The sequence below is a fragment of the Dromiciops gliroides genome, chromosome 2 (assembly GCF_019393635.1).
Source record: "Dromiciops gliroides isolate mDroGli1 chromosome 2, mDroGli1.pri, whole genome shotgun sequence".
NCBI classification, from domain to species: Eukaryota; Metazoa; Chordata; class Mammalia; order Microbiotheria; family Microbiotheriidae; genus Dromiciops; species Dromiciops gliroides.
The window spans coordinates 409583314-409611299 of record NC_057862.1 but is presented as its reverse complement, the minus strand read 5'-3'; the positions used below and the strand labels follow the sequence as shown (position 1 = coordinate 409611299).

The following is a 27986-nucleotide window of genomic DNA, read 5'->3' as shown; positions in this document are numbered from 1 at the left end:
AATACTCATTAAGTCCATTTTAAATAGTTCTTTGAGTAGTATGAAAAGTTTATGAAGATTTTAAAATTCTAAACTTCTAGACACAATATTAGATCTTGTCCAAAATAGCAACAATAAGAAGCAACATTTATGGAATGACTTGATTCCCAATTCCAATGGACTGGATTTACAATATATAATACACACACATACACACATATATAAATACACAAATATGTCCACTAACATTTTAAGCTCAAAGTTTCCACATCCAAATTACCATCTTCCCCTCTTACTCAAACATGTTTCTTCCCTTAATCTTCCTAATCATTTTACAGGTACCACCAACCTCCTTGACTAGAAGCCTCAGAGTTAACTTTACCTCCTACCTTTCCATTTTCTTTACCTCCACTAAGGCACCAAATATTGTCAATTCTACTTCTGTAATGTCTCTTTCTTCCCTCTGCTACTACCCTATTTTAGACCTCATTGTCTTTTGTCTAGATTATTCCAAAAATCTCACCCTTATCCAACTCTTTTCTCCTTCAATCCATCTTGTACAGCATTGCTAGATATACAATTCTAATCATGCCACTCATATATTAAAAAAATCATCAGTGGCCCTTCATTTCCTACTGAATAAAATCTGAATGCTTTAGCCTGACATTCAAGGTCTACCATGTTCCCTTTTCTACTAATTTGGAGAATTTCTGAGTTGGAAAGGGACCTAGAGGCTATCTAGGACAACTCTGAAAAAATCCTTCCCCTACAATATACTCAATAAATGGTCATCCAGCTTTGGGGGAAGGAAGATAATCTATTACAGTGGTATGAGAACTACTTAAAACAATTGATTATTTTTATGTACCTACTTTCATTTTGTGATGGGATTGGCCATTTGTGTACATTTCTGCAGACACTAAGCTGACACAGAACATTGAGCAGATGCAACTAGACTGAGCTATTTCCCCCACTTTAGTTAGTTTTATCACTCGCCTGCTGGATGCAAACATGATGCAAAGACATTTCATTGCTTTATTTTGTTGTCTTTTTAATTGTGATTTTAAAGAATGGATATTATTCTGAGGAAATGTGTAGAAGGTATAGCTCTGAAATGGCACACTTCAATGACTTAGAGGTTAGAAATGTTGCAATAGTTGGTGTGAAGAAGTCAAGGCTTTTAAGAATCATTGAGAGGGCAGCTAGGTGGCGCAGGGGGTAGAGCACCGGCCCTGGATTCAGGAGGACCTGAGTTCAAATCCGGCCTCAGACACTTAACACTTACTAGCTGTGTGACTCTGGGCAAGTCACTTAACCCCAATTGCCTCACCAAAAAAAAAAAAAAAAAGAATCATTGAGGCCTACAATGAAACATTATCAGTTGCACTGAAGTGCAAAGGAAAATGCAGTCAAAACCAAAAAGTAATGCCAAGAACTGATAAACTATTGCTGCAAAAGTCTGATTAATCCTTTGGAAAACAACTAAAGGGGCAGCTAGGTGGCACAGTGGATAGAGCACCAGCCCTGGAGTCAGGAGGACCTGAGTTCAAATCTGGCCTCAGACACTTAACACTTACTGGCTATGTGACCCTGGGCAAGTCACTTAACCCCAATTGCCTCACCAAAAAAAAGAAAAGAAAAGAAAATAACAAAAACCTTTCTCAGGGACCTGGAAGCTAAAAAAGTTGCAATTTTTTTTTTACATTGTGGTGTAGGCTCCCTAAAGTTGGAACAACAACAAAACCACCATTTTAAAAAATCTGCTAAGATCTTAGAAGAAAAAAATGCTTGTCATGGACAAAATAGCACAAAAACTGTAGTACTGAAGATGAGAAAAAGGCAATTTTTACTGAAGAAACTCACTTTTTCATTTAAGACTTCAAAACCATTGCAAGAAGAAGTCCAGGTAAGTCTGTAAAATCTGAACATCTTCATTAGACTGTAAAATATTCACCAATAAAATGTTTTCCATCATCTCACATCCTCCCCCCAACTGAGATTACAAGAAAAACAAAACCTATTATGAATATATATATATAGTCAGTCAAAACAAATTTCTACACTGACCATGTCCAAAAAAAATTTGTCTCATGCTGCACTGAGTCCTTCACTTCTCTATCAGGAGATGGGGCAGCATGTTTCATTAGTCTTTTAAAATCCTTGTTGGTCAATACTCTGATAAGTGCTCAGCACAGTAGTATTCCATCATATTTATGTACCCAAACTTTCCATAACATTCCTCCTCAGATGGGCACCCCCTCAGATTCTCATTCTTTGCTACCTCACAAAGAGCCGTAAATATTTTTTGTATATCCTTGGTTTGTTTTGCTTAGGACTACTCCATCTCTTAATCTCTACCCCCCCAAGTCTTTCACCACCCTCCTCCCTCTTTCCCTATTGAAATGTATTTCTGTATCCAAATCTCTCTCTCTCTCTCTCTCTCTCTCTCTCTCTCTCTCTCTCTCATTTCTCTCTGCTTATCCTTCCTTATTTTGACCAATTCAGATGAAAGAAAGGTTCAAGTGTCAGCCACTTCCCACTCCCCTTCTTGTTTATATAGATGTATACTTTTATACTTGATTATGTGAGATAATTTCCCCTACCCTTCCTTTTCTATACCTCCCCTCCAAGTGTATTCCTATTTCCTTCTCTTTTCTTAAGCTCATCAAGGCAGCACCTCTTCCAGGGCATGTCGATTTAGACTCCCTCTATGAATCCTGATAATGATAGGGATCAGAGGGGATACATTTATCATCTTCCCATATTTGAATGTAAACATTTTGTCCTTTTTTAGTCCTTTATCATTCTTCATTTATGTTTACCTTTTTGTTTCTCTTTACTCCTGCATTTGAATTTCAAAGTTTTTCCACAGCCTTAGTCTTTTCATCAGGAATGCTTGGAAATTCTCTATTTCATTAAAGATCCATTTCTCCACCTTTAAGATTATATTGAGTTTTGCTGAATAAATCATTTTTGGCTACAACTCTATATTCTTTGCCTTCTAGAATATCATATTCTAGGTTCTCCATTCCTTTATAGTAGCAGCAGCTAAATCATTTGTGATCTTTCCTGTAGCTCCTTGGTACTTGAATTCTTTTTCTGTAACTGCTTGTCATATATTTTTTGGAACCTGAAAGCTCTGGATTTAGACTATGATATTCCTGGGAGTTTTCATTTGAGAGTTTTACCTCTTTAGGAGGTAAACAGTGAATTCTACTTCTACTTTGCCTTCTGATTCTAAGATAACTGGGCAGTTTTCTTTTAAGATACTCATATCGAGTTTGTAGTTTACTAAACTCTGGAGATCTTTTAGAAAACCTTCTGTTTAGTCACATTAGTTTCTTTAATGTCAAGCATTAGACTTTACATTTATGTATTTCTATTAAATTTAGTCTAGTTTAGTCTGTTGAGATCTTTTCATATCTTGACTTGTCCAGTTTAACTTTCTCCCAGGTGTCATCTGAAAATCTGATAAGAATGCTATTTGTATCTTTATCCAAATTAATGATGAAAAGGTTTAATAGTATAGGGGAAGCACAAATCCTTGGGAAACTCCACTGGCGACCTCTTTTTTAGGTGACATTAAACTCCTAATAACTATTCCTTGTGTCTAGCCATTTAACCATTCAGAATCCTAACTGTACTATGTTAGCTCATCTAGATCTCTCTATATTTTCCATAAGAATAGCCTGAGATATTATCAAAAGGCTTTGCTAAAATCAAGGCAAACTATATTTATAGCATTTTCCTCATTTACTTATTTAGAGGTCTTGTCCAACAAGAAAATAAAGTTGATTTAGTATGACTTCTTCATGATGAAATCATACTCTATGATCATCACTTCCTTTTCTGTATGCTAATTAACATTCTCTTAAATAATATATTTTAGAATTTTGCCAGGAATTGAAGTCAAGCTTACTGGCCTATCATTTGCAGACTTCATTTTCCACCCCTTTAAAAAATCAGGATATTTGTCCTCTAATCCTGCAGTACTCATCCTTACATGATATTTTGAAGATCACTGATGGTGGCTCAGTAATCGAAACCTATCAATTTTTTAAATACCTAAGGAAATAGTCTACATGGGTGAGGTGATCTGAACTTATCGATGACAGCTAGCTACTATTTATTTAATTAGGCCAAAGGAACTTGAGCAACTGATTTTCAATTGTCCTCAAGTGCCATATCCCTTGGTGGGTACCACACATTTTGGGGGCTTTCCTGAATTTGTTTGAGGTGGTTTCCAATTAATGCTGAATCCCAAGTCCCAAATCTATGTTGGGAGAACCCCACATATCTTGGGAGCTCATTTGGGATTAGACTTTCCTCTTGAGCAGGTAAACTTGGGTTTCCCCCCCTCTTTTCCTTTTTTTTTCTTTTAAAATTGTTTTTGGCTTGGGCTAGGTCTTTATAAGTACCAACACAGGTATGAGTTACAGGAATAATTAAAAATTTTATATTTAGAATTTGTATATCTCTGTATTTGGGGGTGAATATAAGCTCTAGGGGGATAATCAGCTATGGGAAATCTGAACCCTCAAAAAAGACATAAATCTGGTTGTATCTAAAAACTCTGCATCATGGACTTTGTTAAACTCAGTGTATAGCACTGTGGAAACAGTGAAGAATTGTGCCTAATGAATAGTTAATAGAACCTTACTCAGTCATGAGAAAGCTATCCAGGATTAGGTTCATGGACCAATGTGCCCCAGAGCACACAAATTCGATTAGGGAACAATGGCTCACTTCCCTGTAATCTTGGGAAGTTGAGAGGGAAAGTTTAATTCAATCCAGGACTCCACTGATCCAACCCTTTGTACCTGTATTATAATTGTTTATATACATGGCTTATATCCTTCACTAGAAGTGTGTGCCATATGCATTTTTAGATTCCTTGCAATGTTGAACACAGTGCCTTAAATAGAATAGTTTCTCAATAAGTGTTGAATGAAGGTATGTATTAATGGCAAAACTGGTTAGTTCAGGTTGTCATATCCTGAATTACAACCTAAATCACCATGTGGCAATTCAAATGGATGATTTAAACTGACAGATTGAATAGTTCAGTCATATTTTAATATGTTTTGCCATATAAATATGCAATCATAAAGCAGCAACATGAAATTACTAAACCTAAAGTCACTATTAATGAAGAAGTATCACATGAAGGCAAAAGCTACCAATAGAAATGGTTTATTGTTTCAAATTTCATAAATTATACCCATATTTTATATACAACTTTATTTTTTCTAATGGTTCAAATAGCTTTACAGAACCTATGTAGTTCATCTTCATACCATCTTCATGGAACAGGCAGAAAACAGAGGTTAATATTTGTTTCTCTCATTTATTATATGCCACTTCATTCTAGCATTCCTTGATGAGAATGTAATAGAAACTAATCACATATTCTTTGATATGGAACATAATTTGGTATAGGATAAATTAATTTTTGACCCTGTTCGATCTATTTTTTAGCTAATAATCTATTAAAAATGATCATCCTTAGTTAGATTTATCAGCTTAGTTCCCAAGAAAAACAGACAACAACATTAAATGTTAAGGTCAATTGAAGTGTCATTAATTTCAAAGATCTATTTGCAATGTCAATGAAACTTTGTGAGGTTCATGGGGCATTCAGACTTTAAAATTTTGCTTAAAGAGAATAGACAGAATTAGTGGGTTAATTTGAATACTTTATCAATCTAATATCAGAGTCAATAATAATCAGAGTTAATAATTTTGACTAACCTTTTGTGATTCATCACTTTTAGGTATGGTCAGATTCCTATAGGGGCTATGCACAAATAGTAAAAAAAAATATAATGTAAGACCTGGTGGAATCACACCAGGTCAAACATAACTTTTGGTAGATTGATCATCTACATTTCTTAGGGGCCTAGTTGGTTGTCCAAAGATCATGAACAAATCTCTCACAGAGGTTTTGCTTCTGGGAATGTATTCTTTACTTACGATCCACAAATGAAGTAAACAGCATTCTGAACCTGCTAAGCCGGCTACCTTCATCAGCCCACATTCGGATCACTCCAATTCCTGTTTGAAGCATTACGTCATTGGCTACAGTGCTGCAGAACTTGGCCTTCAAGTTTTCAATAGAACTGCTTCCATCATACACTGCAACAAAGTTTCTCTTGCATTCATTTGAATGTTCCATTTGGTAGTCTAGGAATCTCAGATAAATCTGTTAATCAAATAGATGAAATTTGCTTTTGACTGGAATTGCTCAGATACGTATTTCTGTCTAACTCTGACCTGAAGTCAATGTGCTCCACTCAACTAACCAATAACCTAAGCCAATTGATTTTGCTTATTCTATGGTGATGGTTGAAGGCAGTGAATGGTTCTGACCAACCAATTACTAAAATAATTGAAATATGTATTCTTATTATTTTGGTTATTTTAATGTCTGAGCAACAAATTAAACTTAGTGCTTATACCTTAGAATGGTCTAGCTGATTAGCTACAGAAACATAGTATTTGTACCTTGTGGAACTCAATACAACTGACTTTTGATCTTATGAATTTTATTCCAGATAGGAAAGAGATTGGATCTATAATAGTAAAGCAGGGGCACCTAGGTTGTGTAGTGGATAGAGCACTGGCCCTGGATTCAGGAGGGTCTGAGTTCAAATCTGGCATCAGACACTTAACACTTACTAGGTGTGTGACCCTGGACAAGTCACTTAACCCCAATTGCCTCACCAAAAAAAAGTAAAGTAGTTGCTATGAGTAGACTTTTAATACCCCATGTCTCTCTTATTTCCAATTTTGTTAGCATCTTGTTTGTCATCTGACACTTTGCTGCTTAAAAGACCTGCTTTGTTGCTCAATCTTGTTTGTGAGTTTTCTACTTTTGTTCTCTAGGCTGCTTATTATATACGGAATAAGATTTTTCTTATTGATGCATAAGTGATATGGGAAATTTCTGCCATTTTGGATATTCTTAATTCTGAATGGTACTACTTAAATAGACTGGAAAGGTTATAGATATGTTACAAGAAAAGGAATGTGCACATATGATAATCTTTGGTAACTGACAAGCAATCTGGACAGTTTCAGTGTCATGGGCATTAAAATATAGCTTACAATAAATTATTACATAGAATGACCTGATTAAAAATCTATGAATGGGTCATCCCATGGCTTTAGCTCAGATTATGATTTGCTTACAGATGGTTTAATTTAGAAAATGCTTTAGCAAAAAAACCCAACAACCAAAAAACCAATTCTCTTAGATTTAATGGAGTGGATAGCTAATGTTTTACTCACTGCTTGATTAATTGGAACACAATATTATGGTCCGTAGATAGCATACTAATGCCACTTCAAGCCCACAAATTCCAGATGAATCTACAAATCAAATCTCACAAAACTGTAGGTATTTCACTCCCCAAGTATATTTTAATGGCAAGGAAAAATTACTTCTATGAATTAAAAGAATGTAGCTTGAAGAGTTTACTTTGATAAGGTATATTGTGTTTCCATTTAATGTGAACAGTTTACTATTACTCTTATGCATGACAGTGGTGATAGATGATAATCTTGTAGTGTAACAAAATCTAGTGTTTTGATTATCTTTAAAAATAGTATATATCTTCATGAAAGTGTTATCTGTGTTAATTATCAGGTGATGTATTACACTTTAGAATAAAACCAACTGGGGCAGCTAGGGGCGAAGTGGATAAAGCACCAACCTTGGATTCAGGAGGACCTGAGTTCAAATCCGACCTCAGACACCTGACACTTACTAGCTTACTACACTTACACTTACACACTTACTAGCTGTGTGACCCTGGGCAAGTCACTTAATCCTCATTGCCCCACAAAAAAAGAATAAAATCAAAAAATTAAAATTATGAAATTTAAAGTGTTTATGTTTTGTGTTATTGTTATCAAAAATAAATAAACATATGCCAGTGTGCCAAAGCAGTGACTTGCCCAGAGTCACACAGTTAGTACTTAAGAATCATAATCCTTATGAAATTAGTTATAAAGAAAAATGTTGAGGCACATGAGAACAAGATAATCTATTTCCACTTATGAGTATAGCTAAACTAATCTTGAACATTATAAACTAGCTATGGGTCTATCTTCAAATAATATTCAAAACAATATTGAAATACTTAAGAACAATATGACTAATGACAAGTGGAAATGAAAAGAAATCCTTAGAATAAAGCTAATCAGTATAGATGAAAGGGCAATTTACCTAGCATTCTGGTGTTATACATTTTTTTAAAAATGGAATTAAATATTGCCTTAGAGAATAGTATACTGGATGCAGTGCTGTACTGGGAGGTAGGAAACCTTAAAGAAAGCCTTGGATCTGTTGTTTACTAGGTATACAACCATTTGCAGGTCACAACCTCCTTAAGCTTCAGTTTCCTTACCTGTAAAATGGTCTCTATACTCTCTTCCAACTTCTAACATTCCCCATGGATGTACTTTCTTTTATATTTCTGTGTTCCTTCCTACTCTTGCACCTGTAGGCAGATGTTTTCTAGTCTCTAGAGTTTTATTTGGATTATTATAAAATCTCCCTCTCTTTGGTCTTTTGAACATCAATCATAAAGGCAACATTTCTATTTTTATTTTGATTAAGTAGTTTGCCTCATTCTAAAAAACTAGGGGCCATTAGCATTTTATCCTTTAAATTTTTAAAAAGGAACTTGATTACCATTTCAGTTTGAAATGAAGACTCATCAAAATATATTCAATTGAGCAAAGACACTCTAGTTTCTATGATTCTAACTCTAAAAATGTTAAATAAGCTTCCTACTTTTAATGATTTTAAGACAATCTACATTCTAAACAGATAAATTACTGAAAAATCTATAACCTATATAAGTTGTTAAAGATGAATTATATGAGATAACAAATACTGTTAGATATAATTTCAACTACTTACATATTCCTAGAAGTATGAATTAAATAAACTCAATTAGAAATTTGTAAAATTAGATCATTTTCAAAACTATAACTTGGTTATTGTGTAATAAATAATCCATGATATAGCATGCTGTTCACTGATTTATACTTTTAAAGTTTGGGGGCATCTAAGTGGTACAGTTGATAGAGCACTAGTCCTGGAGTCTGGGGGACCTGAGTTCAAATCTGACCACCAACATTTACTAGCTGTGTGACTCTGAGCAAGTCACTTAACTCTAATTTCCTCCCCTGAAAAAGTTGGGTATTTGCAAATTTTAAAGTTTCAGTGGGCGGGTAGCTAGGTGGCACAGTGGATAGGGCACCAGTCCTGGATTTAGGAGGACCTGGGTTCAAATTCGGCCTCAGACCCTTGCCACATACTAGCTGTGTGACCCTGGCAATTCACTTAACCCCAATTGCCTCACCAAAAAAATGTTTTAATGGATTTGTATTATTCCTTCACTTTCAAACTTTACATTTGGGACAATTTTATGATAACAATGGCAGGCACTCAATAAAAATCTGTTGACTTTTTTTTTTTTGGTGAGGCAATTGGGATTAAGTGACTTGCCCAGGATCATACAGCTAGTAAGTGTCTAGTCGACTGAGGCTGGATTTGAACTCAGGTCCTCCTGAATCCAGGGCTGGTGCTCTATCCACTACACCACCTAGCTGCCCCTGAATTGACTTTTTTAAAAAGTTGTCATACATATTAATAGATATAATAGTCCAAAACAGTCTATTTAAACCAAAGTAGCATATAATGGAAATTATAATTAATGTATTTTACTTAAAATGACTGATTTCAAGTGGATAAAGCACTGGCCCTGGATTGAGGAGGACCTGATTTCAAATCTGGCCTCAGACACTCGATACTTACTAGCTGTGTGACCCTGGGAAAGTTACTTAACCCTCATTGCCCTGCAAAAAAAGGCGACTCATTTCATAGAAATACCTTGGCTTTTGGAGTAGCTTTAATTGTCCAGATGCAGTCAACTGCTTGTCCAGGCTTTGTTTTGTCTTCCTGCTCTACTTGACTAGAGCGTACTATTCCATCAGCCCCTGAGAGTTCAAACTGGCAATCTAGAAGGGACATATAAATGATGTCAATGGAAAATAAGCCTCATTACAAATGTCATTAAGTAAAAAAAGTGACAATATAATACTAGACCTGGGATGGGATTTAAAATACCTCCTAGGTAAGTAAAGTCTGGATCTGTAACAGAAAAGAAGACAATCACTGGTACTGAAAAGATTTTAGAAGAGGCTCAAGGTTTAGCAGACTTAATGATATAACTGCATTGGTTATTGATCTATTCACATACCCTATGCTTATCTGCCTATATATGCCTTTGCTTACATTGTTCTCTATAATATGAAATACCTTTCCTTTCCTTATTCTCATGGTTAAATTTTATCTATCTTTTAAGATCCACTTCCAGGAAACTTTCCCTGTTCCCTCTCCCTCTAGTTGATTATTTCCCCACTTAGACTTCACATAGTAGTTTGTACCTCTTTTATGTATTGCTTCTATTATTTTGTTTTATGGCCATTTGTATATGTGTCCCATTCTCATAACTATATTTTTCGCTCCATGAAGTTAGGATCCATTTAAAACAAGCTCTATCTATACCAGTGGTTCTCAAAACATGATCAGTGTAGACTACTGATGGTTTTGAGAATCCTTTCCATTTCCTGTAGGCTGGTACCATGGCTGTTCGATGGTACCTTGTTATGTTTGTATTTATTTAATAAAAATAGTGTTTTTAATTATGTTATTAATTAATAATGAATTTATATCTCATAGAACATGACATCATCTTGTCATCTCAGTAAACGTGGCACCAGGCATCTCATTCTGCTGATGTGTAAGTTTGTTTTTACAGTGGCAAATAGAAGTTGACAGGGTAGATCTATAGGATATTTTGCTTTGCTGATGTGGTCATGCTACACAGGTATCTAAGAACCACCATTCTACAAGACACAGCATATCTGAGCAATTTAATCAAACCAGTTGTTTGGTATCTTATAGAAAAAACACCCAAATGAATGACTAAACTATGAATAAATTGTCTGAACTGGCAGATAATTTGGCACCATGTTGACACAGGCACAGATTTGGTTATACATAGACCAAATATTTATAAACAAATATTTTTACTACTTTGAAAAGGTATCAATAAAGAAAGCTGTCAACTAACAAATCAAACTATTCGAAACCCCAATCAGTTAACTTCATTTGTATAAATTAATATTACATGGAATAGGAATAAGGGCTAAACCTATAACTTCACTGATTTAGGGAACTTCTAGATAAAGAAACTCTTACTAATACAGGTGTCAGTTTCTATCTAACTTATACTCTTAGAAAGTTCCTGAGAGCATTGAAGGGTCAAATGACTTGCCCAAGATCACACAGACAGTATGTGGCAGAAGCAGTACTTGAACTCTGACCTTTCTAAATAAAGGCCAGTTCTCTATCTACTTAGCAATACTATAACTTAATTCTGAGAATATGAAAACATAAATTACCTAGGAAAGAACTTCTTATTTGATAAAATTGCTGGAGAACTGAAAAGAAGTCTGACAGAAAATGGGTTTAGACCAACATTTTGCCAAATATGCCATAATAAAATCAAAGTGTGGGTTAAAGCTAAAATTTAACAAAATGAGGGAGATAGCAAACACAAAGTTTCTGGAATAATTTGTAAAATACAATTTTTAGAATAAGAATCAGAATTATTAGAGCTAGAAGAGGCCTCAGAGAACTTCTAATCTAACTTATTTTGCAAATAAGAAAACTGAGTCCCAGAAAAGTGAAATAATTTGCTAAAGGTCAGACAGGGAATTATCAAACACTAAAAGAAAAACAGGGACCAAACAAATCAACTGGCAACATATGATTGTGCCCCAGGCAGAATTAGCTGTAGCTATATTTTCAAAAAGACATTAAAAATAAACTTTGTTTTAGAAGAAGACACATTTGGCATTAGCTTATGTTATTTTGTAAAAGAAGTTTTTCAAAGCTAAAAGGATTTCTGAATTTATATAGTAAAGTACTCATGATATTTATGACCCAGATTTTCCCAATACATTTTTATTTACTAGGAATAACTAGGATACTTTTTTGGGGGAAGGGGGAAAACATGACAGAGACAATTTTATTAAATAATTATAATTCTAAACATCTCAGCTTAGAGAGAAAAAATCCAAAGAGATAAAACCCTAACCTGCCTTTGAAAATTTCTCTCCCCCAAGCTATTTTCAGGTTACAATTTATAGTATTCCCAAACAAAGACAAAATTCTATAATAAGATAAGCCATAAAAAGCTCACATGCAAGTTTAGTTGAGCTTTAATTCATAAATAGAAAAATAGTGGGGGCAGCTAGGTGGCGCAGTGGATAGAGCGCCGGCCTTGAAGTCAGGAGTACCTGAGTTCAAATTCGGCCTCAGACGCATAACACTTACTAGCTGTGTGACCCTGGGCAAGTCACTTAACCCCAATTGCCTCACTAAAAGAAAAAAAAATGAGAAAAATAGTCACTTAAAATGTGATTCATGGGATACTCTCGGATGCTTCAGTCCACTAAATTGTACCCCATTGGCCTGCAGTTCTTCCTTTTAATGGTATCCTTCTGAAATGTGGAGAGATTCTGGTTTATTCTCTGTTTTGTGAGGTTCCTAATATGTTAGAGGACTATCTATTATCTTTCCAGAGAAGTGTTTAATTTAGAAATTTCTTATATATAAATTCTTTAAAGAGTGAATGGATCCAATTAGTTGTTTCTCCATTGTCCCCTTACTGACCCAAAGTATTCTCCCTTTGGGAACATAGGATTTTATGTCATTAGGTAAAAAATTAAGAGCTGATAGAATATAACAAAAGACTAAAGTTTTGGGGAAATATTGTCCTTTTAAAGGTATTGGCTTGGGAATTAAAAAACCAAAAGTCTAATTCCAGCTCTAACTGCTATTGCTTCACCTTTCTGTGCCTCAGTTTTCTCACCTGTAAAATGAATAGATTGACCTAGAAGACCTCTATGATCTATTCCAACTGTAATATACCAATGACTTAAATTTTTTAATACCTTGAAAATAGCTTTCTATATATTATATTATAAATCCTTTTATTTCAGGGTTCTAATTTGCTTTTATAATTTCATCATGCCCAATAGAGTGCTTTTTTGGTACAGTAAGTGACCAATAGTTATTGAATGATCAATCCTAAAGATAGTGGTCAATTCATATAATAGGAAAAAAACATCAATTAATCTAATTGTTTGGAATCATGGGGATAAAGAAACCGGTTGGGTGAATTTTTTTATTTCATTTGGATTATTTGCTACTGTGAATCCATGAAAAAGAGTCAAGAAAGCTTTTTTTTTTTTTTTTTTTGGTGAGGCAATTGGGGTTAAGTGACTTGCCCAGGGTCACACAGCTAGTAAGTGTAAGTGTCTGAGGTCACATTTGAACTCAGGTCCTCCTGAATCCAGGGCTGGCGCTCTATCCACTGCGCCACCTAGCTGCCCTCCAGGAAAGCTTTTATACCATTTTTCTGATGACACTGAATATCAAAATTTTGAAGCAGTATAGAATCAGTGATAAAAATTCTGCTTTTAGGTTTTCTTAAGGTTTCACAGAGTAACTTTCTTTAGGTCCTGCCTAATTTCTTTATAGTCCTGCATCTGTGCTAATGGATATAGCTTGACTAATTGACCTCCTTTCTACCCTTAATATTCTATGTTGAATAGTTAATCATTGAAAAAAAATAATAAACCCTTACCTGGAATAAAAGAGTATTTTGCTCGAAATCCCAGTCCTTCTAGTTCTTCATCAGAACTAAATTTAATCCACATAAATCTGCCTGTTGACCTAATTAATGAAGGGCTTTTTACACCACAGTAACGATCTATAAGTGGAGAGAAACCAAATGGCCCATCTCGAATTTCCAAGTGATCAAATCGACATTCAAATGAAGGTTCTATATAATAATGTTCATCAAAGGTCAGTTCTATTCTTTGTCGTGGAGCAGCTGTAACACAGAGAGTCAATTGGGATAGTTTTAAAAGAAGGAAATATGTAATGTACAAACACTGAAAAGATCTAAAGAGAAAAAAATGGAAATAACTGCTGAGTCAATACTTTACAACTAAGGACATCAATATGAATGAAATAACATGCTCGGAGCCAACGTGAATAAATCAAGAGGAATTGGCAGAACCACAGTTGCATTTATTAATAACTTAAACATTATGAAGGATATAGGTCAGAATACATAGCTTATATTTTATTAACTATAACATTATTCTTTATAGAACAATAATTTTTCCCTTCAGCATATATTATTTATTACATTGGTTAAGTATATATTTTATTGGAATCAAGATTTCAAGAAGCAACTATTCCATTCATGAAGTATAATGGATCAATGAAAAAGAAATAGGAGAAAATATGAATAAAAAAGTAATGTTATAATAATGAGGATTATGAACAGAAATTTGCATAAGGTCTAGTAAATTATTTCAGTAATGCTTAAGGAAGTTTCTCAGCAACATTTCTCATTAATATTGATACTTGAGATGAAAAGTTGAATATTTTTACTGGTTTGAAGGTTCTTTTAAAGAATTTTTAAAACCTAGAAATTTGTTTGTTGTTGTTCAATTGTGTCCAACTCTTTGTGACCCCATTTGGGGTTTTCTTGATAAAGATACTGGAGTGGCTTTGTCATTTCCTTCTCCAGCTTATTTTAGAGATGAAGAAACTGAGGCAAATAGAGTTAAGTGACTTGTCCAGGGTCACACAATTAGTAAGTGTTTGAGTCTTCTTGACTCCAGGCTTCACACTCTATCCACTGTGCCACCTAGCTTTCTGTACCACATAGCCTATCATTGTATTCTTATGAATGTTTCAAGTTCAGAGGCACTTATTGTTACTTGTTTGATCAAAATTTTAAAATTAATTGGATTCAAAGCAGTTAAAATGTTATTATGTCATCAACACTTTTAATTTTATAATCAATAGTAAAATTCAAGAGGGAAAAAGACATTTAAAAATACCTTCCAAAATGTAGATACACTCTTTGTTTGGTGGGTATGATTCAGGATAATTTGGAGAAGCAAAATGACCCCCATTGCTGGTTCGAACCCAAATTCCACACTGTGTAGCTGGAACATGTTTAATTCCAATATTCTGCCCATCTTGAAAAAATTACATTAAAACTTATGAAATAAAGCAAATCAAACACTCCCAACAACAACAATACCACACACACACACTTACACACTTCAACCACTGTACATTCAAAGAATTATTATATACTTAATATAATCCTTGGCAAATTTGACATACCTTAGTAAGAGTGAGGGGGATACAGGTTTCTATATACTATGTTAGGAGCATTGAAATGTACTATAGCTATAGGAGAAAGGGAAAATAAGATGTTTGGGGTCTTATGCATTGCCCCAATTTACCTGATAGTGTGCCATTTTTGGTCCTGAGAAATAGTGATACATTTTTTTCCATTCTCAAGAAAAAAGCAATTGCTGAGTCACTACTTTACAACTAAGGACATTATTATGATGCCTGTGGGGGGCATCTCATGTATCAACAGAGTTCAGTTATTCAAAAATTTAACTAAAGTTTTCTGCAGTTATTTTCATATTCTATTCTTATGTATATTTCAATAGTAAATTAAGATTAAGAGCTTTTATAGGAAAGGGCATGCCTTCCATCATGAAAACCTGATCTAAAGTAATTCAGCTGGTTTACTTTCATATCCATGAAGATTTGGAAAGGTTTACAGAGCTTTGAGTATTATAGAGTTCTTTTGTGCTCATACGATTGAGAGTTGGAATGGATCTTAGAGACAGTTTAATTCAATCTCCTCATTTTACAGATGAAGAAACTGAGGCCCAGAGAGGTTAAATGACTTAAGCAAGGTAACACAGGTAGTAAATAACAGAGTTGGAATTTTGGCTAGGCTTTTTTGCTTTGTTTTTGCTTTTTTTTTTTTTTAGTGAGGCAATTGGGGTTAAGTGACTTGCCCAGGGTCACACAGCTAATAAGTGTTAAGTGTCTGAGGCCGGATTTGAACTCAAGTACTCCTGACTCCAGGGCTGGTGCTCTATCCACTGCGCCACCTAGCTGCCCCAGAGTTGGAATTTTAAAAAGGGTTACCTGACTTCAAATCATGAGTTTTTTCTAGTACACTATGCTGCCTTTCTGTCTGCTCATATTGCAGACATGGGTTTCTCTTCCTGCTTTATGTTTAAGCATGAATCTTATTCAGTTTTGTGCTTATTCTCACTGTGAGCCAGGAGCCACTAGTAATAGCAGACTACTGAATTAACCAGGACAAGAATAACTATTGACAATTTACTTTGCTTAACTGCAGCTGAACTCAGTTAACTGAGGCATATATGTTGACAGAATGCCTTAGGTCACTTGAACGACCCAGAGGGATTGTGGAAATAGCATTCAGTAGCTAGACTACTTTCTATTAACCCATTCTACTGTCTTGTATATGTTATAAATTGTCACTATAAATATCATACCTTGGGTCTTCTGGGCCACAGCAATGCCTTCTACTACAAGTACTGTTATTAACAACACTAGTGAAAGAACAGAAAACACATATTAAAATAAAACTATAGTTAAAGATGCATTATATTTCCAAGGAAAAGCTGATGGTAAAACATAGAGAAATAAAAACATTATTCTTAATTATATGGCCTTCAACTTCAAGATTTCAAAAAAAAACTTACTTTGGTTTCTTATGTTAGAAAAATCTCTAAAAATTCTGATTTGTGCTTACTTATATCTGAACTTGAAATATGAATTTAAAATTATTATTCCTTAGCTATGGATGGAAAAAGCACAAGTTTTAAATCTTTAAAATGGATATTGCTCATACACTAAAGTCTTGAATCAAGTCTACCATATTTCAAACAGGTTTCAAAAATAGAATATTTTACATTTAAACTTAATTTTAACTTTGGATTACAATACTGTCTTTCCATGCACAGGGGGCAACTTATGAATGTGTTATGTCAGTGAAAGTTCAATTGGATTCTCTGACATCCAAGCTTCTACATGATAAAAACAGAAAGAGGGCAGCAGCCTCAAAGAAATCAATTAAAGAAGTTTCACAGCTGTGCAGAATCCTATGCTAGAAAATAATCTATATTTAGAAAATGAAACCTAACATATTTTTCGTTATAGTACAAGTGAACATTTTAAAGGTCAAATGGACACTACATCATATTGAGATGGTTTTTGTTGTTATATGAAATTCTATGATAGTCACCTTTATTTTCTATTTCTTTCAGTATTGATGCCATCTTTCATAATTTTCTCCTGAATGGAAAAATTCTATCCCCATAACCTAACATTCATATATGGATGTGAGTTTTTATATTATCCATTCACCCATCCAATAAAGTTCCCAAAAAATAAAATGTATAAGTATGGTTTGGGGGAGATTTGACTTAATAGTAGTTAGTGTACAAGACATAGAGGTTTTGATGGCCTGCAGGCTCAAAGGGAGTGAAAAATATGAGGTGGCTGCCAAAACATTTACATTAAAATAAATATCTAGTTCTTCCATATCATTATTTAGTCAGACTCCATCCAAAGCACTACTTAGTTTTGGATATCATACTATAAACATACTTCATACAAATTTAAGGAACTGAGGAGATTTAGCTTTGAGAGAAAACTTAGGGAGATATAATAGCTGGCTTAAAACAGTCTGAAGGCCTGTCATTGGAAAAGGGATTAGATATATTTGATGTAGCTCCAAGGACTTAACTAGGACCAATGGGGAGTTGTTACAAGGAGGCAGGTTTTGGCTTAATGTAAGGAGGAACTCTTACAATTGAAGTTATTTGGTAATGAAATAAACTTCCTCATGGGGAAAGCGAGTTCTCTGCCACTAGGACACGTTAAAAAGAGGCTGAATGTCCAAGTGCCAGGGAAACCATAATGGGGATTCTTACAAGAATGAGAGATTGGTCTAGATTCCCTCAAAGGTCCATTTCAATATGAAACACTAAGTATGCACTATGTGGAAAGTAATGTTAGGTTTGGAGGACACAAGAATCTTTCAGGAATAGTCTTTGACCTTGTTAAGGAAGTTGTGATCTAGTTTTTCAATTTTTAGCCTTTGTATTTTTGGGGACTTACTCTAGTTCACTCCTCAGTTTCTTACTTTCTCCTCTTTTTTTGGAGGGTAGGTGGGGTGGGGTCAGTGCTGTTGTTGAAGACATAATATGCCACAAAGGAATTACTCTTCATAAACTGTAACTGAGTTAGAGGGACTGACTCATGGGATAGAGATACCACTACATTTCTTAGGACAGATTTATTCACAATGGAAATATGGTAATTCTTTAAATAGCATTTTCTATCTCTATCAATATGAAATCAATGCATCATGCTACAAGAAAGACTACTGCAAAGGCACCACCTTTTAGAGAAGTAAAATTAGTAGCTATTGCACCCTTTTCATCTTAACTAATCTAATGAGTGACAGAGGCAAATGGGCATATTTATGAATAAACAACTTTCATGTGCACCACACATAGTAAGATGTATAAGTAAGCATGGTATGAGGAAGAAAAAGTACAATAAGCAATCACAAAACTGAAAACAGGGGAACACCAGTAAAACTGACAGAAAAATGAACTGAAGAAAATTAATTGAGTAGTTATAGACAATGCCTACTAAAGATCTGGCTGTGCACAAATTTGGTTTACTGGTGCTATCAATCATATTATTCACAAGTGGGATAGAATGTTTTAACTAAAGCTTTAAGGATGTACAATGCTTATTACATTTGATGCTACATTTCTAGGATTGCACAGAAATTAGTTTGCTGAAACTGTGCCATCTAAAACAAAGATATTATAAAAATATAGAAAGGAGGGACTCTAGTGCACCTAGAAATATCTGTTTCTCTTTCTCCTAGTGGTAAAGCAGTGACTATTAATCATCCTAGTAACATGTCATAACAAACATATGAGTTTAGCTGAGAATTTAATAGATTCTTTGTAATGAAGTAGGGTTTTAAGCAGACTGAATTATTAAAAACAAATGCCATGGATGTCCAACATCATGGAATACCAATGAATAATTAGGTTAGGATGTATCTCCCTGCTGCAATTTAGCATTATGACAAGATAATAGCACTTAAGTTGTTTGTAACCCTAGTACTGAACAAATATAATTTGAATGGAATTATTTAACATATAAGACACTTCTCTGTTTTTCTGTCCTCTGTCTCACCAAAACTTCTATTGCTTTTTTTGCCTTCTGACTAAATGGTTCACTAATTTTTCTTCCTCATCTCTCATATTCAATTAGTTGCCAAGTCTTTTTAGTTCTGTTGACATTACATTTTTCACACCTTCCCTTTCTTTCTGTTCATTCTTCCAAACTGCCTTATTTCATGCCTTTATTGGTACTTTTGCTTGTACTATCATAATAATCTTCTAACCAATCTCATTGCCTTTTACTAAGTGCTGAAGATGATTGAGAGTAGTGTTCTTTAAGTGTGAGTGGCAAGGAAGGTAGCTTACTCTTCCCCAGGATGCTTTAATAATATCAGGAAGTAGTCCCAGTACTGGAGAGGTGTGAGCATGGGGACTTGGAGCTGAAGGAGTTCAAAGAGAATCTAGTGAATGTTTATTGGAAAGTATGACTGAGTTGCTGAATGCCCAGCGCAAGCATATAGTTAGAGAGAGACCAATAAGGATAAAGCAGGATGACCGGTAACTTAGGCCCAACTGTCCCTTTTATACAGAGTAGATACCAGTGAAATGAACTGTGATAAAAAGACTGCCAAATCAGATTTTGTCTTAGATTGAATTGTGTGGGTTTCTAAGTTCCTCTTAGTTTAGTTTTAGGAAGATCTCATCGGGAAATAGGGTGGAAGTGGGAGGAAGGGGACACAGGGTGACTCAAGGCTGAGATGTTCAGGGGAGTGTGTGGCACCTTCAGTCTCTTCCCCTCTCCAAACCATCTTTCATACAGATGCTAAAATAATGTTCCTAATGCACAGACCTAACTATGCCACTTATCTGAACAAAAATCATTATTCTCTATTGCTTATACAACAGAAAACAGATTCTTAACTTGGCATTTAAGATCTTCCAAAATTTGGCTCCATTCTAGCTTTATTTCACATTACTTCCCTTCACACACTCTTATGTAGCCTTCACATGCTCATGTTCTGGCTGACTGGACTACTAGCTTTTCCCCAAATTTGATATACCTTTCCCCATATCTGGGCATCTAAGTAGGCTTCTCTCATGCCTGAAATGTATGCATTCAACTTCTCTAACTTTCAGAATATGTCTTTTCCTTCATGGTAATTCAGTTGCCATCTCCTTTGGGAGGCCTTCACTGATCATTCCAGACAGGGATACTCTCTTCTTTCTCAAATTTTCTGGATCTCTACTTTGCTCTCTATATTAATCCCCTTCTCCAGTAGAATATAGGTTCCTTCAGGGTAAGGATTGTGACATTTTAAAAATCATTGTATCTCTGATACCTGGCATATGTGTTGGTTGAAATGAATTTTCAACTCCAGATATCACCTAAGATAATCCATGCTTTGAAAGAGTATGTAAAATACCAAACCATCAGCATAACATAATGGATAAAGGAAGGGGTTTGGAATCAGGAAGGTTCACATTCCACCTCTGACACTTCCTGGCCACCTCTAACACCTTGGGGTAGCCAAATAACTTCTCTTGCCCTCAGTTTCCTTATTTGGAAATGGGAAGAATGCTTTTCATACCAATCTCAAGAATTTTTGAGGCTCAAATGGGATAATGCATATAAAGTGCTTGGCACATTTCAGAGCACTATATAGATTTCAACTGTTATTATATTAAGGCTGAAGATCAAGTCTAGACCATGTTTCTCAAACTTTGTAACCTTAGAGGCTTTATTGAAAGGGAAGAATTAAATTTTTAACAACCATCTGGGTGAAAAGCAAGTTTTTTAGACATTTTGACTCTGGAATTCAGGTGAACAACAACAAAATTCTTAGTTATGGCTCACTTCTTTCTAATAAAGAAGGATGTTAGGATATGAATTTATATTATGCTACTATAGGTAGAAGGTATACCTTTAACATCCCACCAAAATGACCAATATTAGCTTTTAACCCTACATTCTTCTTGTCCTTATTTAGGCTTTGCAGTTAAAGGTTCTTCCCAATTATACTAAATGAAAAAAAAGTAACATTTATTTTCTTCAAATTAAATTTAAACTCCAAATCTTGGGTGTTAAACCCCTACCAACTTCAATCTGCCTCCTTTAGTCAATTGACTTTATTTCTCACAACAATCATACTATCTTAAAATTAGTCAATATCTATTGATTGCCTAGCACAGAATACTAAGCCACTAGGAGCCATACTGAAGGCATATTCTTTTTTTTTTTTTTTTTTTTGAGGGCTGGGAAGAAAGAAATTGAGATCTCACTCACCATTTGCCTAGTCACAACTTTGGGCCAATCCCACATTCCATGAGTCAGATATAACAAGGGATCTTCAGTGAAAAACAGAGTGAATTCCATCTATAGCCTAGTCTCTATTTTTAAGTATCAGGAATTACAAATATTCCGTTATTAAAACAATTTTTAAAAATAGGAGATGTTGAGCCAAAAAAAGTTTTATTATGTACCTGATAACAAGAAGGTGCTTAACCTTAACAACAACCAATCTTCCTTATGGTAGTTAAACATCTACTTATCAGAAAGTATACAAGGCTTAGTGAACTTTAAATCCCTGGGTCCTAGCATATGCTTATTAATCACACTGCCAATCACTTCTTCCAGGAAAAAAGTAGCTTGTAGCAGTAGTGTCTTCTCTTTTCTGAAAAATATGACAGCCTCCTTGTCAAACCCAAACCACTGTAGGAAATTAAAAGTGCTCCTGAGAAGACAATTATGTATATCTTCCTACTGTAATTACCACAGATTCCTCCTCAGACACCCTTAGTCAAGAGTCGACTACCTTCTCATTATTATGATACCAAATCTATTTTAGAGAACATTAGCCTTTCTTTTCCTCCAGCCTCCAGCTTCAAATTTTCTGGCAAATCACAGAAGTCATATGTAAATGAATTTGTTAGTTATTTTGAATGGGAAGAAAAAGTTGAGGTTTTAGATTAATCTCTTTCTCGCTCTTGTTACCTATAGCATAACAATGTTAACAGGTTACCTTTCAACTAAGGCAATCAAGATTGTATACACCAGGGTCTAGTGCAGTGTGCTGCAAATTGCAGGTACTTAGTGAATGATTATTTAATTGAAGTTGTGTCCCAACAATTTTATGGTAGATATGGCTCTTATATAGCTGACTTACGCTTCCAGGTCCTTGTTACAGGTTAGTTTTTTGTTTTTTTTTAAAATAAGACAATGTTGTAGAAGTTGTAATGTTGTAAAAGTTTATTGTCTATCACATTCCAAGGTGGATAGTTTTTTTTTTTAAATAGTGCCAATGAAAAGTTGGTTTTCCTATGTAACATCAATATCACAACTATAACATTCAACTAACAACCTATAAATTGAAATCTAGGATTTAGCTGACTTGCTATATTTGGTGGGAATCTACTGGATCATAAATGGTTTAGTAGGACAAGAACATATCTAAGCATGTGGCTCAGAGGTTGACCATGTATTTATATTCCCGTTTTTATTTGTGTGCAAATCTGACGTTTACTTAATTTGTACTTGCAATATTAGAAATCTAGTGAAAAGTTTTTGTCAGCAGGAACAAGTTGGAGAAAATTACTTAATAATCCACTTTGCATAAGTTTTCATAAAGTCTGATACAATTCTCATCAAGTCTGATCTTCAATCCCACAATCTAAATAAAGAATCAGTGGTTCATTAAACTACTAACATTTGCTCTCTACTTAAACTCTTTATTACCTATTAGTATCGGTGATTTTTAATCATTGAAGTTTTTTTTATCAGTATCTATGATCATGCAAATTTTCAGTAACAACTTTTAGAAATAATATACTTCAATGTAGAAGCAATCTACCTTAAAGAATACTTCCTCACAGCTTGGACACTGAATTGTATTATACTTGCCCCACCATTTAACAGCTGAGGAAACTGAGGCACAGGGGTTTTTTTTGAAAGAAATTTATTCAATGTCAAACAGTAAGAAAATAGCAGAGGTGGGATTTGAACCCAGACTCTCTAACTCTAGATTCAGAGTTCTTTCTATTCTACCATGCTGCTTATATTAAGTAAAAATGGCTTAAGCTGGATAATTAAAAGAAATAGCAGGTACTATACCTGATAAGGACTCCCCTTTTTCTAGTGGCCCAAGAGGACAGAGTGCATTGGCACAAGGTAAAAGCATCCCTGAAATATGGGAAAACTAAAGCAGGTAGCATTATGGAAAACCTAACAATATTTTTGGTGGGGAAAGTGAATTTTGTTTTCTGGTAATATTTCCAGATTCTCATTTATGAGGAATACCATTGCCATATTAGGTTTTTCCACATGGAATGTGTGCATACATGTATGTATATATACTACACACATATACATATATAGATATACACATATACCTATTCATCCATCCACAGACATACAAATAAATGTGTAAACATATACATATATGTGTGTGTATACGGCATACCTACAAAATGAGCATATCTAATTTACTACCATCCCATCTAATTCTATCTTATCTCATTCCATTCCTAATTTTCTAGGCCAATTTTAACTCTTTATCTAATGTTTTATTGTTGATGTCAATTAATAGTAGTTATTAATTTTGCCATAAGCTTGCAAGGACTTGTTCCATGCTGCCTTAATATATATATGTTAAGTGCCTCTTAATTACTTTAAGATGATATAAAAAAGCATTGTTTAAATTAATCTATGCCTAAATTTGCAAATAATTTAAGTTCACAGCCTCTATTACAAAAAAGAATACAAGTAAAATCATAACACTATTTTATAAATAACTCCTACTTAAGTTAGTAATAGATTAAGCAAATTTTTTAAACTATATAATCAAATTACAAGTGATTATTATAGTTATTATAACTAGAACACAGGAAAAATAGTTAAGAATCTAGGGAGTGGAAATGAACATATGGTTTACATACTCTCAGAATTCTTAATATCAGATCATGGAAGATAAGTAAATATTCACTATCCAAAAAGTCTTGCTTGTTAATTTATTACAAGCTTCTTGTGAAAGAAGAAATTAAGTGTAATTATTTAAATTTGGTAAAGAGATTTCAATTGTTAATTTAGGAAACATTTAGATAGCTAAATTATTAACTAAGTTAAAACATTGAATTTACTAATTACTCAATATCAATTTGACAAAAGTTTTGCTAATTCAAAGGTCATTATAAAGTGAAAATTTATCATGTTTACATTACAAACTAACTTTTATCTTACTGTAACTTGACTTGGAAAAAAAATTCCCCCAATTTGGCACAAACTTCTGATGGAAACGGATACTGATGAAAGCACTGATATAATGATGCTCAAGTTTTCCATGAAATGTAAAAAGGTTACAACAGTGCAAGTAAGGCAAAATCCACTTTTTTACTTAAAGCAGGTGGAGAGAGAGACCCTTTGTTTCACTCTACTGTTTTCCTCTGAGAATTAAAGAGAAATTCATAAGCAACTTTGAGGTACAACTTTAATTATTAAAAAATAAACCTGCACATGACAAAAACCCCTTACCTCTTGGAAAATTCGAAATAACTATGTTTTGTCTGAGCGTACTACTTTTGGCAAGGAGACAATTTTAATTGCAAGTATCAGAACGAGGAAGACAACTAAACAGCAACAGCGGTGTTTTAAGATCTCATTCAAATATAGGGATGATTATCACTTTGTCAAACTGAGATAGCATCTGTGGAAAAGTCCAAAGCAAAAGACTGAAAGAAGCCATACTCCCTAGAGACATTGTACATCATTAGAAAACGGGTCAGCATTGGCTGAGCTCCACTTCAGGAAAGCCTGCAGTGGTGTCGCAGCCTCCCAACTCTCCTCCTCTATCACTATTACTACCACCACCATCAAGGAGTGTTCTTGTGATTTGATACATGAAAAGGAAGGGCAAAGAAACACAAATAAGAAACCCCTAGTACTTTAAAGTGCGACCAGATTCTCTAATGTTATACTCATAAGCCACAAGTGACAATATGACTTTGGCTTTAAGTCAGTCTTTGAAAATGTTATTGTCTGTCAGTTGTGCATGGCTTTCATCAACATACGACACTCAGAATTGAGATGCTGAGGATCGAAAATTAAAAGCTCTACAGGTTTGGCTTTACGTATTTTGCTTCTGTCTGGAAGTAAAACACAAGAGCATTTTACACACAAATACAAGAACATTGTGAATACTATGAATTTCGCACATCAATGCCATGTTCTAGACCTCAACTAGGAAGCTTACTTTAAAAAAATTACTTATCTATGGAACAAAGTAGTGCTATGAAAACGTTTTTCTTAAAGAAAATTCTTTAGAATTGTGTTTATTGTTTTTACTCTGGGTAAGAAATGACCATAAAAACTGCCTTGGTTCTACTTACATATACGCATTGCACTTGATTTTATAACAAATACGATGTATTAAGTACAGAATTATTTGTTTGATAGTATGAAAACACAACACAAAGAAAAGTGATCTGAAAGGCACATCAAAAATCAGGATAAATGGAACATCTAAGATTACTTAGACACGTATTCCTAGTAGTTTTGTATATTCAAATGAGAAATCTCATGAAAATCAAAGACATTGAAAGGAGTTTTAAAGACCTTAAGGGTAAATCATGGAAATGACACAATCACTCAATAATCTAGTTTTTCTCAAAAACAACAACAATCCTTTTCTAGACTAGGAGTTCAAAAATGATTGCTTTTAAATTGCACAGGGACACTTTGGTACAAGTAGTTTTAAAAGAAGCAAACATTTTAGGTTTTTGGGGGTGCCGCTACAGCAGCCCAAGCGCATTTCAGCCAGGGTAGCTACAGCAGCGCCGCTCTGGGCATCGTTTCTAGCTGCACTAAGAATGACAAAGGCGGCTTGCAGCAGCAGCAGCGGCGGCGGCGGCGGCGGCGGCAGGGAGGGAGGGAGGGAGGGAAGGAGAGCAAGGGGGAGCTTAGTTGAAAGTCTCGGTCCACTGAGCGGGCCACCGCCGTCCCTCCCTTAGGCAAACGACCCAGGACAAGGAGAAAGCAGCCGGCATCCAGTGCCTCCCGAGAGGGTACAAGTGCGCGCTGCGGGGGAGCGGAGATGGGCGCAGAGCTCGGACGCTCCAGGGCCACGGAAGCGAGCCCGGGGTCGGGGGTCTGGAAAAGGGTAGCGGAGAACCCGGGGTTCGGTCAGGGACTGGGACTGCCAGGCGGGGCGCGGGTCGGGGAAACGGCTGCTCCAGTTCCCGGACGGGTCCCGCAGACCCTGGACAGCTCCGGCGGCAGGCGGCGGGGTCCCGGCCCGACCCGGCCCGGCCCGCAGGGGGCGCAGTTTTCCGTCCGGGCTAGGCGGGCTGGCGCTTACCTTTGAGGACCGAGCAGAGCTTCTCCAGGGCCATATTCCCGGCCGGGTCCCAGCCCCGGGTCCCGGGGTAAAGAGGGGACGAGGGCGGGCGTAGTGGGAAAGCGCCTCACGGCCCGGCCCAGCGGCAGCCCCGTGCTTTCCCCATCTGCCGGGCGGAGCCGTTTCCCCAGTCCTCAGGTTCGCGAGCCAGCCATGCCTGGGCTCCTCGGAAGGCTAGGGGGCTGCCGGAGCAGCCCCTCGACGGGCGTCGCCTCCGGCTCCGCGGCGTTCAGTCCCATCGACCAGAGGAGCCGATTCCTAGAGTCGGGGAGTGGTTACGAGGGAGTAAGCCTGAGGGGGGCTAAGCGCTCCCGTAGGTCCCAGGGAGCGTCGGTTGAATGCAGGTCCTACTCGGGCACTAGGAGTCCCTGGAGCTTCTCCCTAGTCAGCAGCCGCTCCGGCTGGAATGAAGTGGCGGTCACCCGGAGCCCAGGCTCTTTTAAGAGGGGAGCGCGAGCGCCGCGTGCCGGCTGTGCCACTTCTGCGCATGTGTCCTTCCCCCGCTCTCCTCTACCCCCTGTTTCCCACTCCCCCTTCTTGTCTCCTCTTTTAACTCCCCCTCCCCGCCAACCGCCTTCCGAGCCCGCGCGCGCTCCTCTTCGGGCAAATAAAGCCTTTCAGCGGCTTGCGCTTAGCCAGCCGTTAGCTTATTATCCTCCCTCCCTCCAGTCCCCTCCTCTCCTCTCTACCCCCGCCTATCCCACAGAGTTGCGTGCGTGCATGCGTGTGTGTGTGTGTGTGTGTGTGTGTGTGTGTGTGTGTGTTTACACGTTAGATGGGAGCGGGGAGGGGGGGCACTCCTCCGCGCCTCGTGGGGCTGACCGTTAGGACTGAGAGGGGGTGTGGGGGAGGGGGGTAATCTTCCGTCACGCGCCCTCCCCTTGCTCCTGGAGGCGCAGGGCTAAGGGCCGCCAGGCAAAGTCGCTTCCTCCGCGGTCGCGGCCCGGGGAGCTGTCCCCGAGTTAGCTTCTCGGCTGGCGCCGAGCCCTCCTCTTCTTATCCTGTCTACTCCTCGGGTCGGACAGCTTCTTCTTGAGGGACAGAGGTAGAGCAGGGCCCGGCACCTATCTCGGCACCAGCGGGGTACTCGGAGGATTCCCCGGGGGACAAGAGTCAAACCCCCCACCCGCCCCCCCCACATCTGCTCCATCCCTGCCCCCCCCGCCCTGCGGAGAAGCGGCCACCAGTCTCGCTCCTGGGAAAAAAAACCCGCGTGGTGGCGGGCTAGCCGCGGCTCCATGCTCTCTGCCGGTCAGTCTGACCTCTGAGCCCTTGGCCGCGGCCCCCTCGCGGCCCCCCCACCCCCACCCCCACCCCCGGAGCCTCTTCAGGATTTGGCGGTTCGGGCTGATTTCTGGAGGCATCCGGATGCCCGAGCGGGACCGGGGAGTCTGGTGTTTATACCGGTGTCTAGGCTCTCAAAACAAGGGCAAAACTTTCCCGATTCATGTCTAGTTTCAT

General features: G+C 36.7%; 1 protein-coding gene across 1 annotated transcript in view; it reads right to left on the bottom strand.

Annotated features, from left to right (window-relative positions):
* The window catches only part of NETO2 (neuropilin and tolloid like 2), a 35086-nt gene extending 8461 nt beyond the window's left edge, over positions 1 to 26625 (bottom strand). The window contains exons 1-7 of the mRNA XM_043986656.1: positions 26487 to 26625; positions 16483 to 16539; positions 14986 to 15126; positions 13713 to 13961; positions 10100 to 10144; positions 9884 to 10011; positions 5953 to 6181 (exon numbers count right to left, since the gene is read on the bottom strand). Coding sequence (XP_043842591.1) covers positions 5953 to 6181; positions 9884 to 10011; positions 10100 to 10144; positions 13713 to 13961; positions 14986 to 15126; positions 16483 to 16539; positions 26487 to 26520 — 883 coding nt within the window. The 5' untranslated portion in view covers positions 26521 to 26625. The remainder of the gene's footprint in view (positions 1 to 5952; positions 6182 to 9883; positions 10012 to 10099; positions 10145 to 13712; positions 13962 to 14985; positions 15127 to 16482; positions 16540 to 26486) is intronic.
* Positions 26626 to 27986: the final 1361 nt, after the last annotated feature.